The 27,040-nt window shown below is 39.6% G+C and overlaps 3 protein-coding genes across 4 annotated transcripts in view; 2 read left to right on the top strand and 1 right to left on the bottom strand.

Annotated features, from left to right (window-relative positions):
- The first annotated feature begins 3,187 nt into the window (after window positions 1–3,187).
- On the top strand, window positions 3,188–5,243 carry LOC128606233 (leukotriene B4 receptor 1). Its single transcript, XM_053622270.1, has one exon. The coding sequence runs from the start codon at window positions 3,219–3,221 to the stop codon at window positions 4,353–4,355; it is 1,137 nt and encodes a 378-aa protein (XP_053478245.1). The 5' UTR covers window positions 3,188–3,218; the 3' UTR covers window positions 4,356–5,243.
- A 212-nt stretch (window positions 5,244–5,455) lies between these two features.
- LOC128606232 (leukotriene B4 receptor 1-like) lies at window positions 5,456–7,109 on the top strand. Its single transcript, XM_053622269.1, has one exon. The coding sequence runs from the start codon at window positions 5,570–5,572 to the stop codon at window positions 6,635–6,637; it is 1,068 nt and encodes a 355-aa protein (XP_053478244.1). The 5' UTR covers window positions 5,456–5,569; the 3' UTR covers window positions 6,638–7,109.
- Window positions 7,110–21,635: 14,526 nt separating this feature from the next.
- Window positions 21,636–27,040, bottom strand: part of bcar1 (BCAR1 scaffold protein, Cas family member) — an 85,799-nt gene continuing 80,394 nt past the window's right edge. For both annotated transcript variants that reach the window (XM_053623177.1, XM_053623175.1), the window contains exons 5-7: window positions 25,691–26,851; window positions 24,615–24,704; window positions 21,636–23,732 (exon numbers count right to left, since the gene is read on the bottom strand). In XM_053623177.1, the coding sequence (XP_053479152.1) occupies window positions 23,220–23,732; window positions 24,615–24,704; window positions 25,691–26,851 (1,764 nt within the window). In that variant the 3' untranslated portion in view covers window positions 21,636–23,219. The remainder of the gene's footprint in view (window positions 23,733–24,614; window positions 24,705–25,690; window positions 26,852–27,040) is intronic.

Genomic DNA, 27,040 nt, shown 5'->3' with positions numbered 1-27,040 from the left:
GGTGGTTTTTACAATAGATTATCAGGTGTCAGTTATTGAAGTATATATATGTGTGTGTTCTGTTTTATCTGTTTCATCTGTTGGTCTGGCCTGCTGTTTAGTTCTCAGTCTCTCCTTCATAAGACCATCAAAAGATTTTTTCCAAAATTTGGAGTTTTGGGCAGTTAAGGTATTGACTAGAGAGCTAAATTACACTGAAGAAGGTAGTGACAGCTAGATATCTAAACCTATAAATAAATACACATAACTTTATACTTTTAATTTATTTACAATATTTACCAATTACAGTAACAAAATAACAGTTGTGTAAAACTATGGATTAGGTTACTGACTGACTACTGCATCTACGAGTGAGTCTCATTCTGTGCGTCTGACTGGTGAAGATAGGTTTAAGTTTGAGATGTCTTTCACTCATTGTTTCACTGATTGACAGTTGATTGCGTTGTTAAATCCCATGAAAGGTCTGCCAGTCATTATATGGAGAAGGCATATATCCGAGTAGGACTAAAAATGATGTATTAAAAGCCTTTTGTGCAATGAGGGTTAATCGTTTCTCCCATTAAAACAGAGTGTACATGAAGTTGCCATAGGAGCCCATAGAAGCCGTGCTTCACTGTAGTTCTGGATGGTCCTTGGTATCTGTGCTAAAGGTTATTTTAATGTAATTAGGGTTTTTATATGATTATGAAGACATTGTACTAGGTAAATGGCATTTACTGGCATTTATTGTTGTATGGTTTATTTTCCGTATGGTTTATTTATTGTTTTGTATTGTGCTGTAAAGCAAAATGACACACAACAGAGGTTTCAGCCACTTCCTTAATACGAGTTATCTGAAATCCCCTCCATAAGAAATCTTTGGGGTTTCCTCTAAGCTTTACAGCACAAAGATACTGGAACAGGAGTTAACAGTCACGGAAACAGAGTATATACATTCTGTCCCAGAGGTAATAGGGCAGGTTTAACATTTAAGCAAAATAAAATCTATATTTTCAGAACACCAAATACAAATATGTATGATAGTGACATTTAAATAAAAATTTGTTAATTTATTTTTAATGTACTTTTTTTTTTACCACCATTTGGTAATTGCAAGTCTTCTTAATTCTAACCAATGAGCTAATCTGAAATAAGAAAGATAGAGGGATGGTAATGGGTGTGTCAGAAAAGTATAGGGTAGTCACTAAGTTTGTTTTGAATCCTTGGACTAATAAATAGTAACATGACTTAGTCAACTTTAGATACAGAGGGGGAAAATAAGTATTGGACTCGGCAATATTTTTTTCAGTAAATATATTTCCAACGAGGCTATTCACATGAAATTTTCACCAGACATCAGTATTAACTCAAGAAATCTGGAAATATAAAGAATTCACAATATTAAAGTCCATAAATAAAGTTATGTGTAATAAAGTGGAATGACACAGGAAAAAAGTATTGAACACGCTAAGAAAAAGCGGTTCTCCAAGGCAAGGTAAGGCAAGGAACCAGCTGAAATCCATAAGTAATTATACCCCCTGTCTGTGCAAATTAATATCAGATGGGTTAGTAAATTGATGGTCCATAAAAAGGCTTTTCGTTACCAAGGTGTCACACAAGAAGCATCTTGTGATGGGTAAAATCAAAGAGTTCTCCCAAGACCTTCGGAACCTTATTGCTGCAAAACATATTGATGGAATCCGATACAGACGTATTTCAAAACTTCTGAATCTTCAAGTACGCACCATTGGGGCCATTATGCGAAAGGGGAAGTGTCATATAATGAGGTTTAGGATGGATGCAATCTCAGTTAAGAGCTTTATTGAAGAGCATATATTCCAGAGGGCAAGGCAAAAACAGCAACAAAGACAGGCAGAGGTCAGGCAATCAGATAAAAGGGCTAGATCAGATAAGGCAGAAATCACGGTCAAGGGAACAAACAAAGTCAAAAACCAGAATAACAACACAATTGCACGGCTTGGTGAATGAAAGAGACAATAGCAACTGAGCATATTACTTCGCAAAGACATTGTGAATGAGCAGTCTATTTTATAGTGTGGTATGATTGTGAGTGTGATTGGGAACAGGTGTGTCTGAATAATATTCCGGAGAAGGTGAATGTGTGTGTGGGAAGTGTAGTCCATGGCGGCCATGTTTGTAGGCCGCACTGCAGGATGGGAAATGTAGTCACTGGTTTACTGTGACATGACAGGAAGCAACATCACTCCGTCATCAACCGGCCACCCACAAGAACTCCTTGCATGATTTCTGACCAGGGAGTCAGAAGAATAGTCAGAAGAATAGCCCAAGAGCAAAGGACCACTGGGAAAGAGCTCCAGAACACTTGGAGGCAGCAGGTGCCAACATCACAGAGAAAACAATAGCCACTGCTCACGCTCACCCTGTAAGACTCCATTACTAAAGAAAAGGCATGTCAAAGCTCGTTTAAAATTTGCTACAACTAATTTGGACAAGCCTATGAAATACTGGGATAGTGCAGTCTGGTCAGACCACAGCAAAATTGAACTTTTTGGCTGTCATACTACACACCATGTTTGGAGAAGAAATGGCACTGCATATCACCCTAAAAACACTATACCAACAGTGAAGTTTGGAGGTGGAAGCGTCATGGTGTGGGGCTGTTTTTCATCACATGGTACTGGCAGACTTCATATAATTGAAGGAACGATGAATAGAGCCCTTTACCGGGAGATTCTTGAGAAGAAAATGCTGCCATCCAACAGGATGATGAAGATGAGACGTGGGTGGACCTTCCAGGAGGACAACGATCCAAAGCATACAGCAAAGGAAACTCTCAATTGGTTTTCAGAGAAAATAATTTACAGATAAAAATTAGAATCACCCAGTCAATCATCCGACTTGAATCCAATTGGACAAGATTTAAAGACAATATGTTGAGAAGGATGGGACAAAATCACACCCGCAAACTGCGGCCAATTAATTTCTTCATACAGGAAGTGTCTTGAAGTCATTACACACAAAGGCTTCTCCACTAAGTATTCAATAAATTTCAGTTAACATGTTCAATACTTTTTTCCTGTGTCATTCCACTTTATTACACTAGTAGATCAGTTTAATATTTTTTTAAGATTTGAAAAAAAAATAGTTCAGCATGTTTTCTTCAACTTTTTTTTTAAACATGTATAAGGAAGCTATGCTTTGAAAAACAAGTTCACTCAGCAGTTTTACACCAGCAATGTAGCTGCCTGGGTTTTATCATGCACACACAACCTTCAAGGGGAACGTCTGTGAACTCAAGTCTGAAACAAAGGGGAACAACTTTGAACTCCAGTCTGAAACAAAGGGGAACAACTGTACTTTTGAATTCCACTCTGAAACAAAGTGTTTATTCTTGGCTGTGCAATTGCCTGACCATGGAGCATTTCAACTTAAGCGTTAATCAGACTTCTGAGTCTGAGTTTCTCATCACCAACAGTACTGTGGGCTCCAAACAGGTAGGCGCTGCTGTATTTCTAAGCATGTGCTGCTTGGTTGGATTGCCCAGCAACATTGCAGTTATCATCACCATCGCTCGTCAATGGAACAGACGTATGAGTTTCACTTTGAAGCTAATGCTAAACCTGGCTATATCTGATTCTTTGGTTCTCACTCTGGCTCCTTTTGGAGTTTCTGGTTTGCTGTATGGATGGACTTTTGGCCTTTGGTCATGCAAGATTCTGATGTATCTAGTCTACTGTGCTATGTATGCTAGTGTGTTGACTGTGACTTTGATGGCTGCACATCACTACCACACAATTAAGTCAAAAGTTGCTGATCTCAGTGCACTGGAAAGACTGCAGAAGGTGCGTAGACACTTACTGTTAATTGGGCTCTGGAGTTTAGCCACAGTTTTTGCCTTGCCCATTCTTTTCATTCAAAATGTTCAATTCAAGAGGGGATCTTCAAGGTGCCAGAGGGTCATAACATCACACTCTGGAAAGGTTACAGTTCTTGTGTTAGAGGTCCTGTTTGGATATGTCCTCCCTTTCACCATTATAGCAGCATCTTACTGCTGGATCTGCAAGACACAACTACAAGGAGGGAAAAATATTAGGGAAAGGAAGCAGAGAATGAGAAGGCTTGTAATCAGTATTGTCACAGCCTTCTTTCTTTTCTGGACACCTGTACATGTCATCAACATGATTGACATTGCTACTACTCTAACTAAGGCATCGTCTCCAGCTGTCTATACTCAGCTGAAATTGATTCGCAGAGCAACCGGAGATTTGAGCAAAACTGTCTGTGTACTTAACTGCTGTGTGAACCCTTTTCTGTATGCAATTGCATCAAGAAAGCGATCTTCAGGAAAAAGAGGCATCACCACGAAACAGAAAACAACGCAGACATTACTTTAACAAATTGAGAAAATATAAATGTTTTTCATAATAATCTTGAAATACTGCTGGAAGATATTGTGCTGTTATTGTGAACAGTAAGTGCTGTTACATTCTGTTTGGATTTAATGCATAGACCTTTAAAGTTACAGTTACATAACAGGCTTATTGTTTATAATCTACTGTATGTTCTTATCTGTTATCCTGTTAGGGTTATCCATCATGTTACTGAGACTGTATTTTCACCTTGCAAAATATTGGATGTGTATTACCACATGCTGAATAAGTGTAATAATATCATTAGTGTAGTATTTAAAGAAATAAAGATTCTTCTTAAACTGCTGTGTTGTATTTTATTGTTTTGTGAAGCACACTGAAAGGTGTTATATTGCATTTGGTGAATCCTGTTTGCCTGATATTGTGTATATGTAGTGGATTGCATTACTTTTAGACTGAGACTCATTTGTGTTTTTATGTCGAGGTTTGTGTTCATATTAAAAGCTGTTTATACTATTTCATTTTATTCATATGTTTTATTATCATTAGTATTATTATTGATAAACTGTTGTGATATATTTTGTTGCTTTGTGACACCCTAGAAAAATGCTATAGAAATAACAGCATGCTTGTTTTCAGAAAGGATCATTTTCACTTCTTTAGAACTGTTCACTTCCTTAAAACAGATTGCTTTCATTTACAAAAAATGGTTAACCAAATTGATGATAATCTGTTGGGGGCAATACTAACTTCTGAGGCCAAGGGTGTACTTACTTTTTCCACAGACAAATATCACATCTATTTATATTTCTGTTGAATAAATGATTGAAAAATCAAATTGTCCTTGTGGTTTTGTTCAAGTATATCAACTTTATTCACATGTAATATTGCAAAGATCAAAGATTATCAAACGTTAGCTTGACCAAATATGTCAAAAAAAAAGAGACAACAATTTCTATGGGGTGTATTTAATTTTATCACATGACTACATATATATATATATATATATATATATATATATATATATATATATATATATATATATATATATATATATATATATATATATAACATTTAGGTGTAGAGCAGTTTCCTATTTTTTTTTATAAGAGGGGAGGGTTCTAGTTCAGCCTGTTTTCTGGTACAATTTTTTTTTAACGTGTATAAGGAAGCTATGGTTTGAAAGACAAGTTCACTAAGCAGTTTTACGACAGCATTGTAGCTGTCTGGGTTTTCCCATGTTCACACAACCTTCAAGGGGAACAACTGTGAACTCCACTCTGAAACAAAGTGTTTATTCTTGGCTGTACCACTGCCTGACCATGAGGTATCTTAACTTTAGCGTTAATCAGACTTCTGAGTCTGATTTTCTCATAACCAATGGTACTGTGGGCTACAAACAGGTAGGCGCTGCTGTATTTCTAAGCATGTGCTGCTTGGTTGGATTGCCCAGCAACATTGCAGTTATCATCACCATCGCTCGTCAATGGAACAGACGTATGAGTTTCACTTTGAAGCTAATGCTAAACCTGGCTATATCTGATTCTTTGGTTCTCACTCTGGCTCCTTTTGGAGTTTCTGGTTTGCTGTATGGATGGACTTTTGGCCTTTGGTCATGCAAGATTCTGATGTATCTAGTCTACTGTGCTATGTATGCTAGTGTGTTGACTGTGACTTTGATGGCTGCACATCACTACCACACAATTAAGTCAAAAGTTGCTGATCTCAGTGCACTGGAAAGACTGCAGAAGGTGCGTAGACACTTACTGTTAATTGGGCTCTGGAGTTTAGCCACAGTTTTTGCCTTGCCCATTCTTTTCATTCAAAATGTTCAGTTCAAGAGGGGATCTTCAAGGTGCCAGAGGACCATAACATCACACTCTGGAAAGGTTACAGTTCTTGTGTTAGAGGTCCTGTTTGGATATGTCCTCCCTTTCACCATTATAGCAGCATCTTACTGCTGGATCTGCAAGACACAACTACAAGGAGGGAAAAATATTAGGGAAAGGAGGCAGAGAATGAGAAGGCTTGTAATCAGTATTGTCACAGCCTTCTTTCTTTTCTGGACACCTGTACATGTCATCAACATGATTGACATTGCTACTACTCTAACTAAGGCATCATCTCCAGCTGTCTATACTCAGCTGAAATTGATTCGCAGAGCAACCGGAGATTTGAGCAAAACTGTCTGTGTACTTAACTGCTGTGTGAACCCTTTTCTGTATGCAATTGCATCAGGGATCTTCAGGAAAAAGAGGCATCACCAAGAAACAGAAAACAACACAGACATTACTGTAACAAATTGAGTATAAATAAGTATAAATGTTTTTCATAATAATCTTGAAATACTGTTGGAAGATATTGTGCTGTTACATTCTGTTTGGATTTAATGCATAGACCTTTAAAGTTACAGTTACATAACAGGCTTATTGTTTATAATCTACTGTATGTTCTTATCTGTTATCCTGTTAGGGTTATCCATCATGTTACTGAGACTGTATTTTCACCTTGCAAAATATTGGATGTGTATTACCACATGATGAATAAATGTAATAATATCATTAGTGTAGTATTTCTTTATTCTTCTTAAACTGCTGTGTTGTATTTTATTGCTTTGTGAAGCACACTGAAAGCTGTTATATTGCATTTGGTGACTCCTGTTTGCCTGATATTGTGTATATGTAGTGGATTGTATTACTTTTAGACTGAGACTCATTTGTGATTCTATATCTAGGTTTGTGTTCATATTAAATGGTGTTTATGCTATTTTATTTTATGCATATGTTTTATTAACATTAGTATTATTATTGTTAAACAGTTGTGTTATATTTTATTGCCTTCACTATTCTTGAGGAACCATATCCTTTGTGGATTTGTGTGGTCCTTTCTTACAGTGTCTTTCACCACCAGCCATTCATTATAGGGTGTCTGTGGCTATAAGGCTAAACTGTTGTGTTATATTTTATTGCTTTGTGAAGCATTTTCTGAATTTATCTAGGAAAATGCTATAGAAATAACAGTGTGCTTGCTTTCGGTAAAGAAACATTTTCACTTTCTTAGGACTGTTCACTTCCTTAAAACAGACTGCTTTCATTTACCAAAAGTGTTTAATCAAATGTTTGTACCATTAAAGCCATCAATAAATGGTAGAACCTTCACTATTCTTAAGGAACCATGTCGTCTGTGTATTTATGTGGTCCATTCATGCAGTATCTTTCACCACCAGCCATTTGGTTATTATAGAGTATCTGTTTGTAGAGCAACAGGAGAGTTGAGCAAAACTGTCTCTGTACATAACTGCTGTGTGAACCCTTTCTATATGCAATTGCATCAGGGATTTTCAAGAAAAAGAGGCATTACCAAGAAAAGGAAAACAGCACAGACATTACTGCAACAAATTGAGTACATACAGTCCCCTCTGAAACTATTGGAATGGCAAGACCAATTCATTTGTTTGTGCTTTACACCAAAGACATTTGGGTCTGAGATCAAATGATGGATATGAGATGAGAGTTTAGTATTTCAGATTTATTTCCTGGTATTTACATCTAGAAGTGTTTCATCCTTTCCAGGCTTTTACCTCAGCTTCTTTCAGTTGTTATTTGTTTCGAGGGCTTTCTCCCCTCATGCTCCTCTTCAGGGGGTGAAATGCATGGCTGGGTTAAGGTCTGGTGATTGACTTGGCCAGTCTAAAACTTTCCACGTTCCCCCCCCCCCCCCCCCCAATGAAGTCATTGTCTTGCTGCATGCTAAAATTACTCCCAATTATTTTGGTTGCATTTCTCTGTAAATTGGCAGACAAAATGTTTCTGTAAACTTCTGAATTCATTCTGCTGCTACCATCATGAGTTACATTATCAGTAAAGATTAGTGAGCCTGTTACAGAAGCAGCCATGTAAGCCCAAGCCATGACACTACCTCCACCATGTTTCACACATCATCTCAGAGCAGATCTTCTCCTTCTCCACACTTTGGCCTTTCCATCAATTTGGTAGAGGTTCATTTTGGTTCCAGAACTTTTGTGGCTCATCTCTTTATTTCTTTGCACATTCCAATCTGGCTTTCTGATTCTTACTGCTGATGAGTGGTTTGCATCTTGTGGTATGGCTTCTATATTTCTGCTCTAGAAGTCTTCTTTGAATGGTGGATTATGATACTTTCACCCCTGCTCTGTGGAGGATGTTGGTGATTTCACTGACTGTGTTTTTGTTGTTGTTGTTGTTGTTGTTGTTGGGGGGGGGGGGGTTCAATACTGTTGGAGGATATTGTGCTGTTATTATGAACAATAAGTGCTGTTACATCCCGTTGGGATGTATAGACATTTAAGTTATAGTTATATAACTGTGTTATTGTCTTTATTATCTACTGTATCTTCTTATCTGTTATCCCATTAGGGTTATCCATTATGTAACTGAAACTTTCGCCTTGCAAAATATTGGATGTGTATTACCACATAATGTATAAGTGTCATAATATCATTAGTATAGTATTTCTTTATTCTTAAATCGCTGTGTTGTATTTTATTGCTTTGTGAAGCACTTATATCTAGGTTTGTGTTCATATTATGGTGTTTATGCTATTTAATTTTATGCATGTTTTATTATTATTATTATTATTATTATTATTATTATTATTGTTGTTGTTGTTGTTGTTGCTGTTGTTGTTGTTGTTGTTGTCGTTGATGTTAAACTTTTGTGTTATATTTTATTGCTGTGTGAAACAATTTGCAATGTGCTTGTTTTCGGTAAAGGAACATTTGAACTTCCTTAGAATTGTTCACTTCCTTAAAACAGACTGCTGACCATTCACAAAAAATTGTTAAACAATTAGTTTTTACCATTAAAGCCATCAGTAGATGGTAGAACTTTCCCTATTCTTGAGGAACCATGTCCTCTGTGTTATTCTTGTGGACCCATGTCCTTTGTGTGGTCCTTTCTTACAGTATCTTTCACCACCAGCCATTTGGTTATTATAGTGTATCTTTGGCTATAAGGCTAATGTATCATGGTGGCACAGCAGGAATGCCTCTCGCTCTGGTGGAGATATCTTAGGGAACAGTGATTCCTCTGCTGTGTCTTCCTTAGTTCATTTAGGCTGTAAAATGTTGCTAAATGTACTCAAGTATTAAAAAGTAATAAAGGTTTTTAAGTGGCGAAATTAAGTCATTTCATGTTTCATTGTGAGAAGTAACTTTGCTGACTTTTGAATATGGAACTGAAACTAGATTTAATATAATATAGATCTTGGACACCAATAAAAGTATTTGAATATGAATTTTGTGTAATTGAATTATAGACATGTCACATTAGATAATAGTTTTTATTCCTGTGGTGTATTTTAAAATTGACATTATATAATCTTTCTGTCAACTTTTTGTATGGTAAAATTTCACTTTTTAAACAAAATCTGACAAGTAAAATTCCAGAATGAAAAAATTCTGAACCTTAAATACACATGCTAAAAAATGTCATCTTAATTAATTAAGAATTAATTAAAATCTCCACAAAAACATACATTTTATTTAAATTTAGGGGAAAGTTTCAATAGTCACTGAATTCTCTATAAACAGAAACAATTTTTTCAACTCTAAAATAGGTTTTTTTGTAATTCATGAAAACACACGTGGAGGCGGGGGCATGGCGAGTGCCAGTTTGTAAATGGAGGACGGAGCCAGAGAAGGCGAGTGGTAAGGAATGCACACCTGTGGGGAATTCTCTTAATGATTGTTCTCTGTTGCAGTGACACTAGATGAGGATAAGAGGGAGATAGACACACACCTCAAGAGAGAGAGCCACCAGCACAATGCGTGTGTATGTGTGTGCATGCATGCATGAAAAACAGAATGCTGAAAAGCGGAGAAAAAAAGAAAAAAGGAGCAAAATAAAGCGAGCTAAGTTTTTTCAAGCCTGTCTCTGCCTTCCTTCTCCATGGCCAACTTTAAAGCTTATCACATTGGTGCCGAAACCTGGGACAGAAGGAATTCGCCATCATGGAGTGATGGCCAAACTCCACCCGACTCCACCAGACCCAACAACAGGCCCTTCTACAGCTGCGTCATGACCAAGAGCAGCGGATTAAAGACCTGCTTGATGCCCAGACAGAGGACCGGCGAGTGCTCCAGGGCCTGGTAGAGCAGACCGGTATTCCAGTCGTGACTGCCGTGGCACGCCCCACATCACCCTCGCCAAGCTGGGACTGCAGGATGACCCGGAGGCCTTCTTGGAGTTGTATGAGGGCTCTGTATTGGCGTAGGGGCTGGCCCGAGGGTCATTGGGTGGCTGGCCTGTTGCCACTTCTGTCCAGCTATCCCAGTTTTCAGCCCAACAGTTACCAGTCGCCAACATGCTGGAGTACCCAGACCTGAAGCGGGCAATTTTGCAGCAGGTCAGCTGAACACCAGAACAGCACCGTCAGTACTTCCAGTCACTGATCTTCAGGGAGCTCGGCCGCCCATTTGCCTTCGCCCCCAGAAGCTTAAGGACACCTGCCAGAGATGGTTGCTGGCTGACGGACACGGAGCCAAGGATGTGATAGACCTTGTGGTGCTGCAGCAGTTTGTCGCCTGACTTCCAGAAGGGATGGCGGAGTGGGTCCAGTTCCACCACCCAGCATCGCTTGACGAGGTGGTCCAGCTGGCAGAGGACCGCCTGGCGGCATATCCGGGGGCAGGCAAGCCCCTCCTTCTTCCTCTCTCTCTTGCCCTCATGTCTCTCTTTGTTGCAGGGAGCCTAGGAATTTCCAGTACCAGTGACAGGTGATGGAGCTGGGAGCAGTGGTTCGGCTCCCTGACGCTGCAGGCTGCCCCAATCAAGCTGGTACATACCGCATTCCAATGAGTGTTCAGGGGGGTACATACCACACATTTGTGGATTTGGGCTGTAACCAGACCTCAATTCACCAAAGCTTGGTTCAAGGGGAGGCATTGGGAAATGCACGGTTGGTGAAGGTGAGGTGTGTGCACGGGGATGTTCACGCATAACCCGATATTGCCCATTGTCATCAAATTTCGGGGGTGAAAATATATAGTGGAGATGGTGGTTAGTCCTTGCCTCACCCATCCACTAATTTTGCAGACAAATTGGTCAGGGTTTCCAGCATTAGCTAAGGAAATGTTTGTGACTGGGTCCTGCAGTAGTGGAAAATGGTGTGGAATATGTGCCGCACTGCTAGGAGAGGTGGTGCTAGGGCTGTCAACATCAGCTCCACATCAGGGAGACATTGAGAGCGGGGGGAGCTTTGCTTCTCCAATTTTTGGCAGGGATTCCCCTGAGGGATTTTCCCTTTGGTTCAGTTGCGCGATGAGACCCTTATGCACGCCTTCGACCAAGTGAGAGTAATCGATGGTCAGCTGATCCAGCCCAGTGTTGTGCTCTCCCACCCTTATTTTTCAATTATTAAGGATAAGTTCTATCAAGTGATGCAAGACACTCATACTCATGAAGAAGTAATGCAGTTGTTGGTTCCAAGGAGCTGTTGGGAATTGTTATTCCAGGTGGCTCACCATAATCCACCTAGGGCAGTGGAAAACACTGGAACGGCTCATGGCCCACTTTTATTGGCTGGGCATTCACGGCGATGTTCGCAGGTGGTGTTCACACTTGAAGCAGTGCCTCTCCACAATATCTCCGTGTGGAATGTTGTTGAGGCACTCTTCCACATTATGTCCCAAGTCGGGATCCCAAAATAAATCCTGACTGATCAGGGCACATCATTTATGTCACAAACACTACATGAGCTTTATGAATTATTGGGGATTAAATCGAGTCGATCCACAGACTGATGGGCTGATAGAACGCTTTAATCATATGCTTAAAAACATGATCCGTAACTTCTTTCATGATGATGTGCAAAATTGGGATAAGTAGTTAGACCCTCTGTTATTTGCAGTACGAGAGGTCCCGCAAGCCTCCACAGGGTTTTCCCCATTCGAATTCTTGTATGGACGCAAGACACGTGGCATGCTCAATGTCTTTGGGAAAATTGGGAGGAGGGACCTTCAAACAAAATTCAGTATGTTGTTGATCTGAGAGCAAAACTCCTCACCTTAAGCCACATAACACAGGAGAATTTGCTACAGGTGCAAGAACGTCAATTCCGGCTGTATAACAAGGGTGCTCGGCTACGAGAGTTCACGCCGGAGATAAAGTGCTCATTTTGCTACCCACGTCGAGCTATAAATTACTCGCCAAGTGGCAAGGGCCCTTTGAGGTCACACGGTGAGTTGGGGATGTCGACTATGAAGTAAGGTGAACGGATAGAGGCGTGGCGCAACAGGTTTACCATCTTAACCTCCTAAAACCATGGAGGAAGACGACGGTTTCTGTGACTTTGGTAACAGTCGTTCGTGAGATGGAGTAGCTAGGAGCAGAGGTGAATCTAAAAACGGCACTTCAATCCACCCCGGTCCCATATGGAGACCACCTCTCTCCATCCCAATTCACGGACATTACTAAATTACAGGAGGAATTTTCAGATGTGTTCTTGCCTCTCCCCAGCTGCACTAATCTCATAGAGCACCACGTTGAGACAACCCCAGGGGTGGTGGTGCGCAGCTGACCCTATCACCTGCCTGAACACAAAAAATTTTAGTTTGGGACGAACTTAAGGCTATGCTCGACATGGGAGTAATCAAGGAGTCCCACAGTGATTGTAGCATCTTGGTGATTTTGGTCCGGTTTTGTGTGGAATTTTGAAAAGTCAACAGGTGTCTAAATTCAACGCGTACCCAATGCCTCGCACTGATGAGCTGCTTGATCGTTTAGGCACAGCTCATTTTTATTCTACACTGAATTTAACAATGGGATATTGGCAGATCCCCTTGACTCCAATGTCTCCTGAAAACAGTGCCTTCTTCACTCCATTTCAGTTACACCAATTCGTGACCCTTCCTTTTAGGTTGTTTGGGGCCCCTGCGATGTTCCAGCAGCTCATGGACAGAGTGCTCCGTCCAGACGCTGCACGCTGCACATGCAACACCTGATAGGGGAATCAGTAGCAGGCCGGATGGCTCCCCGGCCGGATGGCTCCCCGACCTGAGTCAGGTGGTGCGGGTATGTGGAGGTGGGGCGTGCACAAGCGCCGGTTTGTGATTGGAGGGTGGACAGGCAGAGGGAGGACAGAAGGGGAGGTCCTAGGAATGGTGAGGAATGTCCAGGTCCTGTGGCAGAAAAACAGCCCCAAAACATTAAAGAGCCACCACCATATTTAACTGTGGACATGAGGTACTTTTCCATATGGTGTTTATTGCCAAAAAGCTCAATTTTGATTTCATCTGACCATAGAACCCGATCCCATTTGAAGTTCTAGTAGTATCTGGCAAACTGAAGAAGCTTTTGTTTTTGGATGAGAGTAGAGGCTTTTTCTTGAAACCCTTCCAAACAACTTGTGGTGATGTAGGTGACTTTGGATTGTAGTTTTGGTGCCTGTTGAAATCTTTCCAAGCTTTGAGGTGCAGCTCTTCAAGGTTGGTCTCACTACCTCCTTTGCACCCTGGTTTACAGACCACCTCATTTCAATAAGGATTTCATTAGAGAATTTTCTGAATTTTTGGCCTCCCTGATGTCACACTATGATAGACTCCTGATTCTAGGTGACTTTAATTTCTGTGTCTGCTGCCAGTCTAAACCCTTGGTCAAAGAGTTTCTTTGTCTCATGGACTCACTTAACTTTGTTCAATTTGTTTCTGGACCCACTCACCAGAAGGGCCACACCTTGGACTTAGTGTTTTCACTTGGTTTTTCAGTGACTTATCTTGCAGTTTGTGACACTGCTATCTCTGATCATTGTCATCATGGTTTTTGACTCTGTGCTGGCTTGTACTCTCCATAATCTTATCATTCACCACATTTTTCTAGATGTTTTAATTCCTCTACTGCCAGGTCATTTAATGATGTCTATTTATCTACCCAAACCCCTAATGTTGTTAAAGCCCTCTCCTCTCGTGTCCATCCTGATGAATTGGTTGATCTTTTTAACAGTACCTGCACTGCTACCCTGGACTCAATTGCCCCCTTGAAGTTACAAATACCCAAGGTGATGAAGAAAGTTCAGCCCTAGTTAAACAACTAGACTCGCACTCTCAGGCTGGAGTGTAGGCACGCTGAGTGCAGATGGAAGAAAGACAAACTTCAGATATCATACAAAATCTTCAGGGAGTGTCTTCAGTAGTATCAGAGCACTGTTAAGGAGGCACAGTCAAATACATGTCTGATTTAATTGCACAAAATGCACAAAGGCTGAAGGTCCTTTTTAGTACAATTAATGCCTTTCTACATCCCTCTCCTAGTGTTCTATTTGAGATTGCTACTGACCTGTGTGATCAGTTTTTAACTCATTTTACTTATAAAATTGAGGTTATATCTCATAGTTCTTCTCCTCTAGAATCGCCTCAGAGCTCTCTTTTGCTTTTTCAACCAATGTCTCCTTCCCAGCTTTCTGATATTGTTTCCAGTATGAAGTCCTCTTTCCGCTCTTCTGATGTTCTGATTTCCCATATTTTTAAAAAGGCTTTTCCTGCTTTGAGTCCGATCATGACCACTATTATTAATAGCTCTCTAGTCAATGGGTTGGTGCGTGCCACTTTTAAACATGCTATAGTACAACCGCTGTTAAAAAAGAGTCATCTTGATCAGCATGTCATGAATAACTACAGACCCATTTCCAAACTATCTTTCATTTCAAAAGTCTTGGAAAAAGTTGTCTATTCTCAGATTTCTTCGTACCTGAGTGCTTTTAATATTTTTGATTCATTTCAGTCCGATTTCAGGGAACTTCACAGTGCTGAATCTGCTTTGTTGAAGGTTACCAATGATATCTTACTTATTCTTGACTCAGGCTCTTGCTGTATTTTAATCTTGCTTGATTTGAGAGCAGCATTTGACACAGTAGATCATGATATCCTTTGGAGTGGTTTGTCTCTTATCTCATGGAGAGATTTTTTTCTGTTAATGTAGGAAAGTGTTTCTCATTCTGTGCTCAAATGCCCTATGGTGTTCGCCAGGGTTCCATTTTGGCTCCTCTTCTCTTTTCTCTATATATGCTTCCTCTAGGTCATATTATTGAGAGACACCAGTTATCATATCATTTTTATGCCGATGACACTCAGCTTTATCTTCTTGTGAAAAATGAGGCCTGCTCTGTGTCTAGTTTGTTTGACTGTCTGTATGACATTGAGCACTGGATGGACATGAACTTTTTACAGCTAAACAACGACAAAATCAAAATAATCGTCTTTCGCCCATCAGCTCTGTCCTATGACATTGTCAGTCAGCTTGGTCCCCTCTTTTCTAATCTGCGCGACTGTGTCAAAAACCTTGGTGTCATTTTTGACTCCATACTGTGCTTTGATAAGCAGATTAGTGCTGTGGTATAAAGCAGTTTCTTTCAGTTAAGATCTATTGCTAAAAACAAGATGATACTCTCCAAGAAGTACCTCGAAACTGTTATTTATGTGTTTATAACATCTAGGTTGGACTATTGTAATTCGCTCTATCGGGGTTTGGCCAGAACAACTGCTGATCACTTGCAATTGGTACAAAATGCGGCAGCCAGATTACTGATTGGCACTAAAAAATGTGAGCACATTACACGTGTGCTCGCTTCTCTTCACTGGTTACCGGTCAAGTTCCGTGTTGATTTAAAAATTTTGCTTTTTGCTTTTAAAGCTTTGCATAGACTTGCTCCACAGTATATTTGTGATCTTCTCACCCCATACACTGCTTCAAGACACCTTCGATCATCCAGTCAATTACTGCTCTCAGTTCCTCATTCACGTGTTAAACCTAAAGGTGACTGGGCTTTCTCAGTGGATGCTCCTAGGCTTTGGAATAGTCTTTCTCTCCACATCAGATCTTCTGTTTCTTCCCTTCTGTTTCTGTGTTTAAATCCACTTTGAAGACTTATTTGGATTCTTTATGTTTTAATAAAGACATATTAAATCTTTCATTGGTCTTATCTTTGGTTTTTGTTTACGCTTAATTTGTTTTAATTCTGTTTTATATTTCTTGCACTTTGCTTTCAACTTCTGTTGTTTTAAATGGGCTTTATAAATCAATGAACTAAACTAAACTTTTTGACCCCAAGACTCAACAACTTCTGCAATTCTCCAGCTTTGATCCTTGGAGATTTGACCAAGGAAGTTTGTGTGTTATATTTTTTAAATAAAAAACACAGATGGACAAAATAAGAAGATGGCATGTCATTGACCCAAATGCTCTTTTGACTGAATGGGCACAAATTCCCACAGATACCCTACAAAATCTTGTAGAAAGCATTCACAGAAGAGTGGATGCTGATATAGCAGCAAAGAGGGGGGCAACTCTGCATTAATGCCCATGGTTTTGGAATGGGATCTCCAATTTTCTTCACTGGGATGAAGCTGTGAGATGTGATTGAAGTGTAATTTTTCAGAGAATATGTTTCCACTGCTTCAGAGTGCAGTGCTGGTGTGCTTTACACTACTCCAGTGATGCTTGGCATTTCACATCATGATCTTAGGCCTGTGAGCTGCTGCTTGAAGCTTTTCATGAAGCTTCTGATTCACAGTTCCTGTGCTGATGTTACTTCCAGTGTCAGTCTGCAACTCTGTAGTGAGAGATACAACAGAGAATAGCCAATTTTTACATTATAATCGGCAGCCCCGTTCTGTGAGTCTGTGGTCTTCCACCTCCTCATTGAGCTGTTGCTGTTCCTAGATCCTTCCATTTCACAATAATATCACTTACAATTGACCGGGGCACATTTAAAGTAACTGAGTTCTTCAGTATGACCCATTCCACTGCCAATGTTTGTCTATGGAGATGTGCTTGACTTTATGAACTTAATAATCAGGAGGGGTGTCCACATTCTTTTGGCCATAAAGTGTATTACAGTGACCTAGCTGAATTTAGATTTCCACAGTTCCAACATAAAATGAAAAAGGGATGGAGGAATCCATCCTGGCCTCCAGTCATCCTGATACAGAAAAGAGGGTGCTAATTAATTATTAACCTCAAGCTTGAATACAATATAAAAAATCCTGTAAGTAAGCAATATGTACCATTAGCTAGAATTTGATTGCTCCCTAGCTAATTGCATTAGCCGCAAGAATCAATAAAAAAAAAACACAGTATAACCTAGACAAATATAGCCAGTTAATGTTAGCAAATTAGCAAAACTTAATGACTTTGACATGCTTTTTCAAAGTAAATGATGATTTTTCCATGATAACAATTCATATCTACTACAGCAATGGGGTCACCTAAATTTATGTCTTTGATTACTCCAGCATATTGAAATATTTTACTGAGGTAGGGCCAAGGGTGGTGATCCTCAAGTTCCACATTGCAGACCAGTGTCTTATCCATATTCAAATGCATACTGATAGCTACAGCAATAATTACATTGTGTAGCATGAAAGGGCACAGCAGATTTTTATTTATTCATTTTTTTTTGCAGGATCTCATTCAGTTGATGTACAGTATAACATCATATGAGGCATCACCAAGAGATACAGTGGTGCTTGAACGTTTGTGAACCCTTAAGAATTTTCTATATATCTGCATGAATATGACCTAAAAACATTAGCAGTTTTTCACACAAGAGAACAAAAATCAGAAATCTATCAAAGTCTGATCTTCAGAACATAAGTTTGTGGAAGTGTATAATGGCATGAACAAAGGAGGTTTCTGAGGACCTCAGAAAAAAAGTTGTTGAAGCTTATCTGGCTGGAAAAGGTTACAAAACCATCTCTAAAGAGTTTGGACTCCACCAATCAACAATCAGACAGCTTTTGTATAAATGGAGGAAATTCAAAACCGTTGTTACCCTCCCCAAGAGTGGTCACCCAACAAAGAGCACTCCAAGAGCAAGACATGTAATAGTCTGCAAGGTCACAAAGGAGCCCAGGGTAACTTCTAACTAACTAAAGGCCTTTCTCAATTGGCTAATATTAAAGTGCACCTTTTATGGTTTTTCAAATATTACCTTTCATGTAGTGTTATAGAGCTGTTTGTGTAATGTAATGTAAAAATGTGTGCAAAGTTTCAAAAATAAAGTGCAAGACAAACCGGGTTATTGACTCCTAAAAGAAGGAATCGATTCTGAACAGCTGAAATGAGTCGTTAGTAATTCCAGACTTACTTCCTACACAAACCTACATAGGTTTGTAAAAAAAAAAAAAAAAAAAAAAAAAAAGGCACGCCTCTGGTCTTCTTTGGCTGCTTGGTAGACCTGTCACAACAGACTGGGACATCTGACCAATCAGAGCAAAGTAATCTCTCTGAAAGGAGGAGTTTAGAATGAATCCTTTAGAACAGATCATTTAACGGGTCATTTTTGACACTAAGGGGAAAAAGGTAATGCTGCAGTTTAAATTATGAGCACATTAAAGTATTTTTTGACCTTGGATGCATGTAAATCTATTGTCTGAGACCTCTGAAACAAAATTAGGCACGTTTCAAAACTGTAATAGGTGCACTTTAATGTTCATGAGTCCACCACCAAGAGAACAATAAACAACAATGGTGTGCATGGCAGGGTTGCAAGAAGAAAGCCACTGCTCTCCAAAAAGAACATTGCTGCCCATCTGCAGTTTGCTAAAGATCACGTGGACAAGCCAGAAGCCTATTGGAAAAATGTTTTGTGGACCGATGAGACCAAAATACAGTAGAACTTTTTTATTTAAATGAATAGCGTTATGTTTGGAGAAAGGAAAACACTGCAATCCAGCATAAGAACCTTATACCATCTGTGAAACATAGTAGTGGTATCTGTGGTTTTTTTTTTCTTTCAGTATCATGGTTTGGGCCTGTTTTGCTGCATCTGGGACAGGATGACTTGCCATCATTGTTGGAACAATGAATTCTGAATTATACCAGTGAATTCTGAAGGAAAATATCAGGACATCTGTCCATGAACTGAATCTCAAGAGAAAGTGGGTCATGCAGCAAGACAGTGACCCTAAGCACACAAGTTGTTTTACCAAAGAATGGTTAAAGAATAATAAAGTTAATGTTTTGGAATGGCCAAGTCAAAGTTCTGACCTTAATCCAATAGAAATGTTGTGGAAGGATCTGAAGCAAGCAGTTGAAGTAAGAAAACCCGCCAACATCCTAGAGCTGAAGCTGTTCTAAAACGGGCTAAAATTCCTCCAAGCCGATGTGCGAGACTGATCAACAGTTACTGGACATGTTTGTTTACAGTTATTGCTGTACAAGGGGGTCACACCAGATACTGAAAGCAAAGGTTAAAAATCTTTTGTCACTCACAGATGTGTAATATTGGATCATTTTCTTCAGTAAATAAATGACCAAGTAGTATTTTTGTCTCATTTGTTTAATTGGGTTCTCTGTGTCTACTTTCAGGACTCATCTGTGTAATTATCTGATGATGTTTAAGTCATATTTATTCAGAAATATAGAAACTTTCAAGCACCTTTCAAGCACCACTTGAAAATTTGAAGCACCACTGTAAGATCTTCAAGATTTGTAATGAGTATCGTGTAGGTGTAAATATTAATGTAAGGAGAAGAATGTAAGTAATTATTTTTTCTTGGAAATATATTTAGTAAAAATAATAAGTAAATAATAAGTAGAAATACAAATATGCCATTTCTGAAGTAATAATATTGAACTACCTCCAAATTATACTTCCAAGGAAGAACAATTACTCGAGTATTTTACAAGACTGGTAGTAGTGCAATGCTGTGCAACACCATTTGGGGAAGATTTTAAGTTCCTGATTTGAAGTTTCTGATTAAAAAACAACAGCAGCAACAACTTCACAAAGGACACATATAGAAAAACTATAAAAAATATTTTAAAAATCTGTATATCTAATATTTTAATTATTAAACATTGTTATTATTAAACATTGTTGTGTCTTCTTAAGGCATTTTTGGTGCTCACCTTCTATTTCCTGACCACCACTACCTAAAACTTATTAGGGGGCCAAGCACCGAATGTGGGTAAGGTCAAATTTGGGCCTAATTGGGAAGTATGTTTATGGTCATAACTTTTGAACCATGTGTAAAAAATTCCCTGGGTCCAGACGAATTCAACGCACCCTATGACGTCAATTTTGAATTTTTTAAAAAACTTTTGGATTTTGCTTTTTTACTACTCCTACAAATTTTGTCCAATCACATCACCAAATTTGGCATGTCATCAGCCTCACAAAAGTTATTAAAAGAATTTTGAATACTCCGAATGGTTTGTCTGTAATGGCCAACGAATCTGACAGCGAAGCCACCAAACAGGAAGTGAGGCTATATCTCAGCAACCACCTTGCACAATGACGCAAATCTAGGTAGGCACCTTCAGGACTTTGCCCTGAGACTATGCAACACATTTTGCGACCGTGCCACTTACTGGTAAAAACTGTATATTTGTATTCTTATATATTTTGTTTATATTTTTAATTGTGCAAAACAATATAAGACACAATCAAAAGAAGCCCTGTCTAAGCAAAATTATCAAAGGAACTCTGATATTCAAAACTGTTTTCCAATAATGTGCTGGCAAATGCATGAAACTACAAATCATTCTTGGAACCCTTTGCCTATAGTTATGGCTCTGCTTTTCTGTGATCGCTTATGCAACAATTGTAGCGCATACATGAATGTGCGGCTCACCGAGTTTGCTTGGCCCCTGAAAATGCTTAATTTCCATTGTTTTCCAAGCACAGCAGTGTTTTAAATTAAAATGAAAGAGGTACTATATTACTACAATATTTGATTTGTTTTGTGGCTGCCAAATAAATTTGCTTTACTCGTTTACAAGAATTGTTCAACAAAAATGCATCTACAAAAAAGCTACAAAAGCCTTCAAAAAAGTTGTCTGTCTGCCTGGGCAACAATAAGTACACTAAGAGTGACTAGCAGTCAACTAAACCTAACCGCCTTGGCAGTAAGAGTCCCAGTTTAATCTACTGCCAGTAGTAGCAGTAGTGAAGAATTGCCTAAGCATCTTCTCTTCATTAACTGTGTGTAGTCTTTAATATCACACCTAGGAGTTAAGAGAAGCTCAGAACTGTAGGCTAGGTCATATATCATAAAGCATAGGAAACTTAACTCATAGATATAATATTCAAAGAGAGCATCTTAACCAGTAGGAGGTTCAGTCTGACACCCACCATCTGCAAATATTACTTTTATGAGGCTTGTGGGTCAACTAGGCCCTAGGAACTAAAATAAATGAAAGTAAGATACAGAAAGCAGCATGGTTATACTTTAATAAGTAACTTTCAAACTAAGCCTTTTTTTTTTAATGCTATTTTGTTATGTAACAATATTCCCATACCTTGTGAACAAGTTGAGTTAGACAGAGATCAGATTGACTTGATCAATTTTTTTAATGAAAATATATTAAACATATATTTTCCAGTTATGCAATTTACAGTATGGTTTTTTGTTTTTTTTTTAACATCGCAGAGATATTCCAAACCCTTAAACACAGATTTGAGAATGAAATAACATTACAACAAATACCAAGTCAATATTTATTTTCACTGTGCTCCTTTTTTTCTAACTGAATAGGGATTCTGACTATATGCACAACATGTAGTACTTAAATGTATAAACATGTTCACCAACTTATTTCTGCTGACATATTCTGATATTCAAAATACAACCAATAGGGTGTTAAAAAGCCAAGAAAACATTTGAGGCAGATGGATTTCTTCTCAACATTGCCCTCCAGTGAAAAACATTTCGCAAAAGGTGAGTGAAAACACAACATAGTTGTTGCCATATTACAGTATAGTGAAAGAGACTTACTCTTAGCTGAGCTTTAGGGGTTCAATAAAATGTACTATTTTAATACACTATGAGGTGGTTAAACATTTTTATTGAGCTATTAAAAGAAAAAGAGCCTACTCATAGGAACAGACCTGCCATAATGATTAAAATACATTGATGGTCAGGAATGTGCCTAAAGGAAAAATCTTTTTCAGTTATTAAACGGAACCCCTTGGCTAATATTACCCTGTCCAGCAGGGTATAGCACTGCAATGGAGAACGGCTTTGGCATGCTGCTAGATACAAAGCCTTATCTAGAACATAGGAAAAATCTGGAACAGTGCACAGCAAGTCACAGAAACCTGTTCAAAAATGCAGACTATGACCGGAGTGGGAGAAATGTGAGCAAACCTACTGAAAGGAATAACAAGCATGTTGGGAATGAAACTACTTAACAGTTATAAAGATCTACTCTTTCCCCACATGTTTTATAAGCATTGTTTTCCAAATCCAAACTGTTTCATTAGAATATTTTAGCAAATTGAATTACCTTTCCCTCATTTTGGCAGTCTATGTGTACAGTCTGCCAGACAGTTCACCATAATGCATTGCTCCCACCCTGAATCAGCCCCGTTGATTAAAAGGACAAAGCGCTGCATGTCTGCTGCCATCACTTCCCTCATGCTAACATACAAATTTATTAAAAATCCTCATCACTGATGAAAAATGGCATTAAGTACTTCTACATACACATTTAAAATTCTAGACACCCTTAATATCTCATCAATAGTAATAAGAATGATGACAATTATTATAATCAATCAGGGCAATAATTACATTATAACAATAATAATAGTGAATAATGACTAAAAACAAATTTTCAGTTGTTTTTTCTCCTCTTGTTCAAAAAATTATACAGTTCATCCTTTCTTGTTGCCCCAGTACTTCCCCATCTTCTTACAGAAACTTATATATTTACATAAATTCATTTACAACCCATGTCACTATTCACTGATAGTGTGTATAGTCTTTTTTTCCCGGGGGGGGGGGGGGGGGTGGGGGTTGGGGGTCTGGCGGTGTTGTGGATAGAAAGCACAAAGCATGGACATGGGATAAGTAAGTGGGACTCCATGCACGTGTGATCTCAGTGTCTCTATAAGCTCCCATGTTTGTTTTCACATGGAGAGTAGGTGATTGAGGGCCATGCGGAATTGCTGGGTACAGCCAGACAGCTCGCGGACCCTCTCTGTCATGTCCCGTGCTGCCCCTGGAGATGGGTACTGTAGGGCAGCAGTCTTGGTGCTAACTACAATGTCTTTCAGCTTTTCACAGAGCGTGTTGCTGTGCTGTGCCACCCTGCTCCGCACCTCAGGGGATTTGGCCTGGCGTGAAACTGTATCTCCAATGAAGACAAGCTTATGGGCACTGAGGATGACGAACTTGCTGTGGGCGACAAAGATCTTCGGCGGCTGATTGTTGTTGATGGACGAATAGAAAGCATCGATGGCATTGGTCAGTGTGGTGATGTTGGCCTCACACTGCTCTGAGTAGAATAGCAGCAGCTGCCGGTCACCTGCACACAGTTTGCTGCGCGATGGCGGTGGGTAGTGTGGGGGCGGGGTCCAGCCGGAGATGTCATTATTGATTGGCCGGCTGACTTCCTGCTCCAGCCTCTCAAACTGCTTGAGCTACAAGGATGGATGCAAAGGAAAGAAAATCATTATTTTATTCCTGTTTTTAATACAATACTAATATCAAAACTCAAATATCAAAGTATTGTGTTGTACTGATTTAATACTGACATTCCTGACTGAGATCGAGTGTCTGCAAGTTTCTGATTCTAAGTTATACAAAACATCACAGACATTATGGCAACATACTCACATGCAAGCGCTATGTTGTGTCATTTAACATAAGATACAATACTTTGCAAAAGTCAGAGACCATTCTTTTGTCTTCAATCAAATGGCCATTCAGTACTTATTTATTTGGTGGCAAACAATAATAAAGGGAAAATGTACAATACATTAATTCCATTTTCAGTCAGCCATGCAGAACTTATTTATGCAGGTCAATACTGTACTGTACATCATATTTCCCATTTGATCTGTAACCAACCCAGCATTTTTGACCAGCCTTGGTACCAGAACTCAGTACTGTATTGATGCATCACTGCTAATCATGTTAACACTGGTGTTACTTGCAATGCATTTTAATTTTATGTACTATAAGTCTGATTAAATGACATGGTGTATTGATGCATTTAGATTAGCACTCTCCACTCTCACATATCACATTTCATTTTTGCCATATCTGCTTCCTCAACATTACACCATCATTTGCTAATTGATACATTAATACATTATACAGACTGATATATATATATATATATATATATATATATATATATATATATATATATATATATATATATAGATATATACACACACACACACACACACACACACACATATATATATATATATATATATATATATATATATATATATATATATATATATATATATATATATATTAGCATTCACATAGCCATGTAGTTAGTGATTGACCTGTTGCTGCTCCAGCTGGGTCTTATTGTGTCTAGTGATGCTGCCTTTCTCCAGCAGCTGTCGCTGGTTCTTCTCAAACTCTTCCTTACCCTAAAAGACAACAAATCCATTATGGTTATATTTCATCAGTGAAGAAACCCTCCTAAAATACATTTTGTATATAATTTTCACAGTTTGCAGTTTCGTGTTTTTTCTGCCCTGACATGCCTACTTAAACTCGTGTAGGTAAAACAATTTAGTTTGCACTTATTTTGGCATATGTCATTTCTATTATAGCCACAAGGAGGCAGTGTGGGTTAAGCGGACAAAGTCATTTTCCATTTGCAATATCTGAAACGCCATTGTTTGCCACTATAGTGGTTGGCACATATCAAGAAAAAGCTCTTTGGTTGAGAAATGTCTGCAGTAGTGTCTGAAAAAAAGGTACCACAAAGTAAAGTCCATGCAGCTGGAATAAGAGAAGGTGTATTTGGACTATAAAGAGAAAACAGGCCAGAACATGGTCAGGAGTGATTGATGATGGCACCTTAAACACTACACTAGGGGATTAGGTGTGGAGCCCACATGAGGGAGGACACGGAGGCCATTGCTTATTCTGACAGCAGTGCAGTCATGTGAGAAGCCACCTGCAACCCTGGGTTCACACTGTGACTTGAAGTCAGTTACAATTACAGCCTAAGGAACGTATGACCAAAAAACCCCACAGCACTAGTCTTTTCTCTAGCCTTTCCCCAGATTTGGCAAATTGAACTCTATCTCTTATTAAGTGATACGTTAGGTGTTATTAACGAATTATTAAATGTGTTAGAGTGGGTTAAGCAAGACAACCTTGTTATGGTCATGTCAGGCTTGGCTTGTTCAATTGTGACATCTGCACCATATATTCAAATATGTTGCAGTAGTTTGATTAATTTATTTACTGGTGATGTTCAAAGTTAAATGGGTTACAGAAAATAGTGTATAACTGCAGTGGTAATAAGGCATCAAATAGTGGGGTCCTTGGGTTGCCATATTATTCGTATTTATTTACTGGTGATGGTAAAAATCAAAGGTCTAGACTGATTTGCCTCCTGTACCTGTAAATGTACATAGTCGTAGTCCTCCATCCAGCCTTCTTCTGTGGTTTCATAAGGCCGCTCAGGAGGCTCCTCTTCGGCTGTGAATTTGGGTGGCGAGGGCAGGGGACGTGACTGGATGTTGGTCCTGTCGGGTGTGCCTGTCTGATAGGCTGAGACATTAGAGCTGTTGCTGCTCAACTGGCCCAACATATCTGAGGTCTGTTGCTGTTGCCTGTTCGTCCGTCTGAAGAGCAACGTCGCATTGCCATGCAGGAAGGACGCTAGCTGCTTGGTGTCATCGGGCACAGCACGGGCACACATGACCAGCCGGTCCAGGTCGTCCCCACCACTGTTGGCAGCTGGTGCTGGGAGAGCAGCAGGAGCCCAGCTCAGGGCGTCCAGCGCCTGACTGTGCTTGAGCAGACCTTGGAAGGCCTCATCCATCTTCTGCACCTGCTTGCTGAGCTTGGCCTGCAGTGTACGGTCAGTGGCCTGGGCAGCATTGACCACAGCACCACGAGAAAATTCCAGTAGCTCCTTGACTGATGTTCGTAAGCATTCAGATGCCCGTCGAATGGCGGGCAAATTGGCATCCATTTGGGCAGGGCTCCTCCAATCACCGCTGACAAAGGACATGAGCATTGAAGCTGAGGTATCCACAGCCTGCTGCAGGCGTGACAGCCGCTCCATGGCCTGCTCAAGGTCTAGGGAAAGCAGGCGGCTTGGTACTGTGCTGTCCCGCACTGGCACTGTGTCCAGGGATGAAGTGGACAAGTTACTGCGTGTGCTGCCTGTGCTGGAAGCAGATAAGCGCTTGAAGCTCACTGTCAGTTCCTCTGTAGTAGCACCCGCTGCATCACGTACCACCTGTGGTGGTACATCATAGACGTAGTCACCTGATTCCTCAGCAACTGGTGGGCGCTCACGTGGGAAGTCATAGACGTCACCCTGGTGCAGGCTGCTGGGGATGTCATAGATCTCCTGCGCCTCAGCCTGTGGTTTGCTAGCTAGCTGAGGGGGTGGCACATCGTACACATCTTCAGGTATCGGTGGTTCAGGATTGGCTGCATTTAGACTTGGATTCTTCATTTTGGCAAAATGAGGTGGGACATCGTAGGTCTCCTCCTTGATGAGCGCATCTGGAACGTCCTTACTCACAGATGGGGGGATGTCATACACCTGGAAGGGAGTACAGATTGCTCATTACAAATAAGTCTAGTGTAATTTAAACTTCTTGGCAACTTAGACTTTAACACACAGGTCAAACAGTTATTACATTTTATAATAATCCACTATAGTGCCCATAAAACCAGCTGGTACCAGAACCATGACCTGCTGGAACAGAGCCAGTGTTTTCCACTCATTATA

This window comes from Ictalurus furcatus, chromosome 4 (genome assembly GCF_023375685.1).
Source record: "Ictalurus furcatus strain D&B chromosome 4, Billie_1.0, whole genome shotgun sequence".
Lineage (NCBI taxonomy): Eukaryota > Metazoa > Chordata > Actinopteri > Siluriformes > Ictaluridae > Ictalurus > Ictalurus furcatus.
This window is presented reverse-complemented; position numbering and strand designations above follow the sequence as displayed.

Bases quoted from the DNA above. Each gene is read 5' to 3' on its own strand.
- LOC128606232 (XM_053622269.1), top strand. From the start codon at position 5,570: ATGTTCACACAACCTTCAAGGGGAACAACTGTGAACTCCACTCTGAAA.
- LOC128606233 (XM_053622270.1), top strand. From the start codon at position 3,219: ATGCACACACAACCTTCAAGGGGAACGTCTGTGAACTCAAGTCTGAAA.